General features: G+C 42.8%; 1 protein-coding gene across 1 annotated transcript; it reads right to left on the bottom strand.

The window, feature by feature from the left end:
* Positions 1 to 3,932: 3,932 nt before the first annotated feature.
* Positions 3,933 to 8,580, bottom strand: SLC3A2 (solute carrier family 3 member 2). Its single transcript, XM_053448801.1, has 9 exons — positions 8,146 to 8,580; positions 7,376 to 7,549; positions 7,038 to 7,141; positions 6,784 to 6,855; positions 6,631 to 6,695; positions 5,930 to 6,110; positions 5,465 to 5,608; positions 5,234 to 5,344; positions 3,933 to 4,474 (listed from the first exon to the last, which is right to left on the bottom strand). Exons 1-9 carry the CDS (start codon positions 8,576 to 8,578, stop codon positions 4,127 to 4,129), a joined length of 1,632 nt encoding a protein of 543 aa, XP_053304776.1. The 5' UTR covers positions 8,579 to 8,580; the 3' UTR covers positions 3,933 to 4,126.
* Positions 8,581 to 9,852: the final 1,272 nt, after the last annotated feature.

Raw genomic sequence — 9,852 nt, forward strand, 5'->3', positions numbered from 1 at the left:
ATACACCACTCTGGCTCCTCCCATACTCCACTCTGCCTCCTCCCATACATCACTTTGCCTCCTCCCCCCTCCCATACTCCACTCTGCCTCCTGTGAACCTCCGTTTCTGACAAGACACCAGGGAGTCGGGTAGAGAGGCAGAGTGGCGTATGAGAGGGGGAGGAGCCAGAGTGGTGTATTGGAGGGTGGCTCCCATACACCCCTCTTACTCCTCCCCCCTCCCATACACCGCTCTGCCTCTCTACCCGGCTCCGTTACTGAAGGCACTTTCATTGCAGCTTCATAGAAGCCACAGTGTAAGTGAAGGGCAGTAACGGAGTCTGTCTGTGCGATGCAGACCCTCACCGGCTATCAGAGAGGATGATTCTCTGTCAGCCGGTGGGGGTCTGCATCGCACAGACAGACTCCGTTACTCACCTTCACTTACACTGAGGCTTCTATGAAGCTGCAGGGAAAGTGCCTGTCAGGAACGGTGCCGGGTAGAGAGGCAGAGTGATGTATGGGAGGGCGGAGAGAGACGGAAGGGAGAGACCAGCCGACAGTGAGGGGAATCCAGGTCCCCTGCAGCGTAGCGGGGGATCTGGATTCCGGTAATATAGTCCAATCTCTGTTTGAGGTCGGATTATATAAGGAGAGGTGTTCTTCAGAGCATTTGCTCTGAAAAAAACCTCTTTTTATAATCGATAAAAATCGATCCGATTAATCGATGATGAAATTCATTGACAACGATTTTCATTATTGATTATTATCGATTTTATCGATTAGTTGTTTCAGCCCTAGTTGTTGGTACCAGACGGGCTGGTCTGAGTATTTCAGAAACTGCTGATCTACTGGGATTTTCATGCATAACCATCTCTAGGGTTTACAGGGAATCGTCCAAAATAGAGAAAATATCCAGTGAGTGCCAGTTGTGTGGACAAAAATGCCTTGTTCATGTCAGAGGAGAATGGGCAGACTGGTTCAAGATGACAGAAAGGCAACAGTAACTCAAACAACCACTCGTTATAACCAAGGTATGCAGAATACCATCTCTGAACACAAAGCACGTATGAAGCAGATGGGCTACAGCAGCAGAAGACCACTCCTGTCAGCTAAGAACAGAAAACTGAGACTACAATTTGCACAGTTTTACCAAAATTGGACAATGGAAGACTGGAAGAACTTTGCCTAGTCTGATGAGTCTCGATTACAGCTGCAACATTCCGATGGCATGGTCAGAATTTGGCGTAAACAACATGAAAGCATGGATCCACCCTGCCTTGTATCAACAGTTCAGGCTGGTGGCGGTGTAATGGTGTGGGGGACATTTTCTTGGCACACTTTGGGCCCCTTAGTACCAATTGAGGATCGTTTAAACGCGGCAGTCTACCTGAGTATTGTTGCTGACCATGTCCATTCCTTTATGACCACAGTGTACCCATCTTCTGATTATCCTGCTGCAAATAGCTATGTCACAAAGCTCACATCATCTCAAACTGGTTTCTTGAACATGACAATGAGTTAGTTCACTGTACTCCAATGGCCTCCACAGTCACCAGATCTCAATCCAATAGAGCACCTTTGGGATGTTGTGGAACGGGAGGTGCAGCTGACAAATCTGCAGCAACTGCGCAATGACATGTCCTTATTGAATGTTTCCAGCACCTTGTAGAAAGTATGCCAGAAGAACGAAGGCAGTTCTAAAAGCAAAAGAACAAAGGAGTTCTCTACAATCACCAAAAAAACTCTTTGAAGGGGACGTATGCTAAAAGGGGACGTGCAAAACATTTTGGACAATGCTATGCTTCCAACTTTGTAGGAACAATTTGGGGAAGGGCCTTTTCTATACCAGCATGACTGTGCCCCAGTGTATAAAGCAACATCAATAAAAACATGGTTATGAGTTTGGTGTGGAAGAACTTGACTGGCCCGCAGAGTCCTAAACGCAACCCCATCAAACCACCTTTGGGATGAACTGGAGTCAGGCCTTCTCATCCAACATCAGTGCCTGACCTTACAAATGCTCTACTGAACGAATGCGAAAAATTCCCACAGACACAATTCAAAATCCTTCCCAGCAGCGTGGAAGCTGTTTTACCTGCAAAAGGGGAGACCAACCACATATTAATGTTTAGAAGCCCCTGTTGCTGTAATGGCCAGGTGTTCCTGCCAGCGCCATAATAAGCTCACGTCCGGTACTGTTCATTATGGTGGTTAACCCAATGTTAATTAAAGTCTAATTCCCTCAGAAATCCCAAATATTTTCAAGCACATATAGCAGACTATTTCAGGGATAATCTAACACCTGCCCTTTGTCTACTATATGGCAGGCTCATAAGGTTGCCTAAAGTGAGCCAGGCCCTCTCACCCAACATCAGTGCCTGATGTTGCAAATGCTTGACTAAAAGGGGCACACGTTCCCAGGTGTGTGTGTGTGTGTGTGAGAGAGACATCTGTCTGTAGTAAGTTTAACTTTAAAAAGAATAGTGCATGCTGTACCCAGGCCAACTAATTGAACGACCAGCTAATCAATAATGAAAATTGTTAACAAACTAACTTTGATATCAGACAAAGATAATCAGAGTAAACATAAAATGTAGCTTTCTATACAACAATGATTTTATAGGAGGAAAAAAAGCTATTCGACCCTACCTGGGTAAAAAGTAATTGCCCCCTTGATTACCAAAATCATCCACTAACTGAATCTAAACATCAATTAAATAGAGCTTGTCGTGCAAAGTGATGTAGGCTAAAGGGCCTTTAAAACCACCTCAAGATGCGGTGATCTCAAGAATAGAGGAGAAAAATAAAAAATAATAATTAAATCCATCAGTCTGGGAAGGTTAAAAAAAAATAAAGATTTCTATGGCTCTGGGATAGTACCCTGCACAGGACTGTTTTCTTAATCCTGCTGAATTTCTGACCATTACCGCAGATACTCATTCCCTCAATCACGCATACTTGTTCATACAAACTCCCCTACCCCCTTACCTGAACTGCAGATTTCCCACGCACTCCTGCAAGACTGCCTTCTCGTTTCTCGTACACAGCATCCAGTCTCTTTTCCGGCCCAGGGGAAGCAGGAGCGGAGTAGAGTCATGCGATGTAAACTCACACGACTGCGCTGGGTTTCTGGGCGGGACAAGAGACAATGTGTACGAGCAACGTGAAGGCAGCCTTGCAGGAGCTCGTGGGATTACTGGGACCTGCAGGTACATCGTCTGACTGCCCACAACACCGGAAAAACCGCCCCACCAGCAAGTTTTTTGACGGATCCCGCATCCCGATGCAGTCCTCTACTCTGGGACTCCATCGAACCATGGTGGTGATTGTCTGATGGTCTGGGGCTGCTCTGCTGCTACAGGACCCCGATGACGTGAACTGATAACTGCAGCAGGGGCCCCATGTGGTCTCTTTCCTGGGCGCCAACACCCGCCATACATATTATGGCAGCAGACAGCTGCTTTTTTTTTTTTTTTTTTTTTTTAAAGGGCTTAGGAGACCATCAATTTGGGCACCAAGTTCCCCACCTTGCTGAATGTAAAACATAACCTATAAACTTAAATGCAAAGAACGGTTTTAAGACTTCTCAAAAATACGATTCGTGTTATAGGAGATAGTGGACAGCCCAATCCTTCATTAAACATGAGCGTGCAAGCCAGGTTATATTAACCCGAGTAAAAACTCAACAGGACTTGATGTAGATTTATCACAGGAACTGACAGATGGGGGTTACTTGAGCCTGTGTTTAAAAATAGGAATTAAAAACAAAAAAGGCCACTAGTTAAGATATTTATACTATCAAGTTAAGGTTTCTACAACAGCCAGGTCTACCCACGTACCCATGAAACTTTCACCAATGCAAGGGAAAATATGCCGGTTACCATGGTTGTGTGCAGTATTTTGTGGTGAGCGTTGTTACTCAGCCCCAATAAAACAAGCAAAATCAGAAATTCTTGTACGTGCAAATTTTATTTTAGTAGGAAGTTTCAATGTTAACCACGTAATTTTTGCCTCAACAATTTTCTACCTAGACACACAGAAGGGGGTAGCAGGGATTCTTTTATATTCATAGTTAATGTTTCTCGTTGTATGCTAGGTAGTGTCACCATATGGAATGTGCACGTTTTGCCTGTTTAAATACCGGTTAACCATTGTATGGATATTTAAGGAGCAAAGCTTCACCTGGAGCCAGCTTCAGTTTTCTTACTGACACATTGCTACCTTCCTGCCTCTGTGGGTTTGAACTCAGTACTACAGAGCACTGTTCAGGTACATCAGACACTGTCAGCATAAGCTCTACCTCACTGTCTGGATCAAAGTTCAGTGCTGACACAAATCTTTCATTCTGGTCCCAACTACGCAGGAACGCCAGAGAATTCTCACTGATGTGCAGAAAGTAAAAATCTCCATGAAGTAGTGCTCGTTCTTTTCCACGTAGTTCACTCAGGCGCTTGTACCAGCTAAGCAATGAGGATGAGTCTTCCTCCTGGGCCTATGTATATACAAAACAAGCATTTGTCAGAAGACCTGTATTGTATTTCAAATATATGTAGCAAACAAACAAAAAAAGTGCAGCAGCCATCACATAGTGACTTCTCAACCCACTGCAAAAAACAAACATAGCTTGTTAGCTAGTGGCCAGTTACTTAACCTTTGCGTCAACAATACTTTTGTTGTCCTAGATACTATTTTATGCTTTAGCAATCAGAAATTGAGGAAACTTCTAACAGTTACTTTTGTTAAACATGTTGCAAACTAGGGCAAAGGTTGTGTCTAATCAGGCTGGCTGAAACCGGATTACTCAAAGCTAGAACAATCCAGTCAGCTGAAACAAAAAAAAAAAAAAAAAAAAAAAAAAAAAAAAATCAGGAGAATTAAAAGCATTCCCAAGTCTGGAATTCTAACTACAGCAATAATTAAAGTCCAAGACATTAAATCAGCTTGCATGCAGAATGTGTAAGAGTACTTATACACTAGTATTGGTGGTAGAAAAACAAGTTATCAGAAAGTATTTCTTACAACCTGTAATAGGGATCAAATGTTACGCAGATTTAGGATTTTACGCCCCTCCAATATTTAAATGTAAATAGATATTTCTCAAAGTAACTCTGTTCTGCCCCAGTGTGTCTAAAAGAAAATACATCTCTTGCCATGGCATGCCTTCCGCTAGGTTATGATGGGACCCAACTCATAGATCTAAATCACTTTATATTACCACTGACTTTTGGATGGGGGAACTTTCAATGCTTACCTTAAAGGTCACATTCATGTTTATAATGGACAGTCGTGCGAGTGGATGACTGGAGAATCCATAATTTGTAGAATCATCCCATTGCATATAAGGGCCCTGAGAATGGGCAGGCTGGTTAAAAAAAAAAATCAAAACAAACCTCAAACACTGCACAGCACATAGGCCAATTTTGGAATTCATAATAATAAAAAAAATTTGATATGCATAATAGAATCAACAGTAGACAGTTACCTGTCCAGGAAGATCTTTGAGTCCAATTTCATCCCCATACTGGGTGACTGGGGTCCCCTTTAATGTAAACAACAGAAGCTGGTATACATGCAGCAACTTTTCTTGTATCAGAGAGGCCATGTGACCCACTCGTGGCCCACCAATCTGAAATAAAATGATTTAAAAAAAATAAAAAAAAATTATATGAATTCTTACAGCCTCCATAAACTTGCTATTGACTTGCAGAAAATTGTGAGCTTTGGTTCAGTCACAGCCAGAAAGATGTTGGCTTCCCTTGTCCTAGACAAAAACTCATATCTAGTCTCTAGGATTTGTGTCCCCCCCCCCGATATTTTAGTGTACTTTTGTTAATGCAGCAAAATGTAATGACAACATTCAAAATAATCTCCAATAAGAGAATGCAGGTCAAACCAAATGCAAACTTAATTATAGGTCACTCATCAACTACATATTGGGGATCCTTACCGCCCAACTATTCCACTGATCGTCTGCATTCATCATATATTGGTTGATACGATCTCCCAGAGAGCCTTGGCTAGTGTTTGCTTCAACAAAGTAGCGAGAAGAGAGCAAGCCCACTGCTGTCTCATTGAAGAGGTTCAACACACTGTTGTAGTTGGGCTCATCTGTGGATGCCAGCAAAACCCTAGAGAACACATAAGGGAATTGCTACTAATTTCCGAGCACAGAGGCATGGGCAGAAGAGGGCATTACCAGGAGTGTTTGCAGGATAGGTGCAGTTTTAATTCCCTTGCATCACTACTTATTACGAATGGCAATCCCTAGCAAATTTCTCTAGTATAAAGGACTGGCCGCACATAATGCAATGCGTGAGGAGGCTATAAAGAAATACAACTGGGACAGGCCAAATCAAGCACTCCCTGCAGCAGAAGCTCGGAGGTTGGATGTTCATGAAGGTCTAGTAACATCAAGAAGTTAAAATACAACGTTCCTTTAACCACTCCATGTTTTAGTGAACAGAAGCCAATATTTACACTAGTCCACAACATGGGCTGCGAGTACCCATTTTGGGCATGTAGTCAGATGACCATCACAAGGCGTACTGGCAGAAAGTTTAGACATGAGCTATAACAGGCCTAAATACAGGCGTCAGAGGAACTGAAAACATTAAAGAGGTTGTATGATAACCAGCTAGATGTATTTACCTGGCTTTCCCTTGTTTGCTGTGATTAGCAGTAATGTTTTTGAATTCAGCAAGAAGATCGGTAGGCTACGAAATAAGAGAAAGGGTTTTTAAAATGACCACAAATGAAAACCAAGTTAAATGGCAGTTGTCAAGTGGCAGACACATTACTTACATTTTCTAGTTTTTCAATGCCACTTAAATATATGCCAGCAGCACCCTGTTCCAGCCAAAAATCCATAGCTTCCTACAAGCAAAGAGGCAGTAGTAGTTATGCTTTTACATTCGCTTTGAATAATTAGCTCAAATATCCATGTACTGCTGTTTGTGGGTGTTCAGATTTACACAGGGAATAACCACATTTTATAGTTCAATAACAACTGTCACATTGCAAAACTGGTTAACATTACAAATTAAATCTTGCTTTACCTTGACTTTTTTCTGGAGGTCCCCATCTGTAGCACTTCCAGCCTGACTAAACCAAACATTGTCACCCTGGTAGTTCGGTGTGAGATCTAAAATGATCTCAATACCTGAAAGGAAATGAGGTTTAATCTTCTACCATACTGCCCACCTAGTGAATGACAACGTGACTTTCAATCAACCAAACCATTCAGCAATCGTGGCCCAGCTCATTTAAGAATACAATTTATATCCTTCATTCAAACTTTGGGTTTGGGAGAAGGCTGGAGATTGCAAACAAATAGCTGTCAGACTTTTTAACAAAGGCTGCATGAAAGTGATCGGTGGAGTCACGCTATACTCACTTTTCTTGTGGGCCGCTTCAAGTAGTTGGCGGAAGTGTTCTTCGGTCCCATACTTGGGATCAATTTCAGTAAGATGAGTGTCTGCAAGACTGTCTTCTTTGGTGACGTGTAAAGGACCAACAACGAGACCCTTTACCTTGAGAGAGCTAAGAGAATCTAGACGCTGCTCAATTCCTGGAAATAGAGAAATATTATTGCCAACACCATGGTTCATATACAAACCTTCAAAACAGATACACTAAATAAGCTTTCTGGTTTAGCATTGTACATACCATTAAAAAAAACCCAATAAAAAAAAGCTGGCTTTCAGAGACAAGGTAATCCAAGATATTAATCATATCAAATTCGTACTTAATACATATTCAATACATATACATTCATTATCTAGTTGACAAGATTTCTGTAACACTTCAATGCATGACGCTGCTCAAAACTACAGAAAAAAGTGCCCTCGGTCAAAAGTCGACTTAAGTTTTTAAACTTTAGACATGTTCAGACCGATATAGCTTCCTGTGTGTGATGCAACGTCTGATGCAATCCTGTCTTGCTGTGTCACGCTCGTGAGCAGCCAGCAGGGTCTAGTCTCGTAAGCAGTGCTTGGAGATGGTCTGAACCAGCAACGTTAATTCTGCTACTGGTGGACAGTGGGAATTGTCCCTGTCAGTAACATTCTCCTGAGTAAGTATCCACTCAGTTTCCAGTCTATTTTGCCACGCAAAATATCTACATCTGACCTCATCCTGGTAAACAGCCCCATTTCCATTGCTCACCTTTAATGTCGCCGACTGCATCCTCGTTGGAGTCTTGGAAGGTCTCGGGGTTCCCGATCAGGTAAAGAGGGCCTTTGTTCCACCACTGCATCTCCGGCAAGGGTCGGCACCGGGGAGCCTGAACAATAATGACCACGGCTCCTGCCAACATCCCAATCCAGCCCACCCAGAACAATATGAGAAGGATCCAACGGACCCTCACCCAACCAGGAGTGCCAGCCACTTTCAGAAGTTCCTCTTTAGAGAGGCCTGTGAATTTCTGGCTATTGTCGGTGCCCAGATCACCATCAGCCTCCAGTTTCACTTTGACTACCCCATTCTTCTCTCCCCCTGCAGAAATCAGATCTCCTGCCCCAGCGGCCATTGGGACCTTCTCCTGGTCGAGCTCATTCAGCTCGACATCCTTCATATCGAGAGCAGTGTCTTGTGTCATGTCTACGAATAAATAAAATACATTATGTTAAAAAATAATTTGATCGTGGACAAGCGTCACATGTTATTAGTGTCCATGTTAATCTCATCCCGGTTTAAACTACAATAATGTCGCACAGAAGTACCTTCTTTCGGTGTGCTTTGTTATAGCTACCACAGCTCACAAGCGCAGTAATATATGTTTCCGCCGCCCCGCTTCCTCCACCTCAGCCGGCTATCGATGAGTTAGCCGTAAGCAGTTTAGTCACCTTCTTTATATAAGCAATTGGCCCCTCCCACAGGACCGCCTCACTTTTCTCTTACGGAGGAAAAGATGAGATCCATGTGTTACATAAAAAGTTGAAAAAAAACCTTAAGGTGTTTTATATTATATATAAAATAACGACTGTCCAAATTAGCAAACATAATGAAATATTTAAACAAATAGAGCTGTTCCCATCATTCGGTGCTTGTGTTTTTTGTTTTAAATGACCTTCTTTTGAGATGACCAATACCATTTTTGCAAACATGTCATGGAGGGCATATTAAATTCTGAAGGTGCTTGATATGTTCATAAGAAAGTATGTTTGCCACCACAGGCCCCTGCCTCTGGTCAGCGTCCCGGGTACAACAAAAGGCAACGTAAGCATTTAAGAAACCGAGCACCAGGATATGAGACCGTATGCCGCCGTGCAATGGGGCTCAGCACCTAGTAAACTGGCGTACAAAGCCCGGCTGGGAAGAGCTCCCTTGCAGCTAACCCATGTTGCTTCAGGACAGAGAGGAGGGGGGTTTAGCTCACCGAGAGCGTGGTTATTATTGTTCAGGCTCCCGTTTTTGTGTACCATGAGGACGGCCACCACCCTTGTCCAGTCGTCCTAGGCGGGATATGTCACTAATTACACTAAAAAAATGCACCACACGTATAACAGTTTAGAGCCACCAGACACGTACTTTAAAACTGAATTGGTGTCAGGTTATACCATTCCAGTAAAGCTCCCAAACAATAGGAAATACATGTTCCAAAATAACTGAAGAGAGGGATGCAAGAGTATAGTAATAACATGTTTACAGGATTATCACATAAATCGAAGTATAGCAAAACTTTGAACGTTGGCGCAGCCCCTAGAAGGGAACCTAAAGGGTTAAACGGCGTCTGATGACTGGACTGTCCCTGTAACGTTTTTTTAATAATCAAATAATATAGTTACATTTTCGTGTAATCTTTTCTCCAAGACCACCTGCGTAAATCAATGTATTTTTTTCAAATGGCATACCTTAGACGAATACACAGTA

This window comes from Spea bombifrons, chromosome 10, assembly GCF_027358695.1.
Source record: "Spea bombifrons isolate aSpeBom1 chromosome 10, aSpeBom1.2.pri, whole genome shotgun sequence".
NCBI lineage: Eukaryota > Metazoa > Chordata > Amphibia > Anura > Pelobatidae > Spea > Spea bombifrons.

Excerpts from the sequence above, each read along its gene's own strand:
- SLC3A2 (XM_053448801.1), bottom strand. The coding sequence starts at position 8,578 with ATGACACAAGACACTGCTCTCGATATGAAGGATGTCGAGCTGAATGAG. Across the intron at positions 6,856-7,037 it reads ACCTCCAGAAAAAAGTCAAG|GAAGCTATGGATTTTTGGCT; the intron begins GTAAAGCAAGAT and ends CTTTGCTTGTAG. Across the intron at positions 5,609-5,929 it reads ATCAGTGGAATAGTTGGGCG|ATTGGTGGGCCACGAGTGGG; the intron begins GTAAGGATCCCC and ends ATTTTATTTCAG.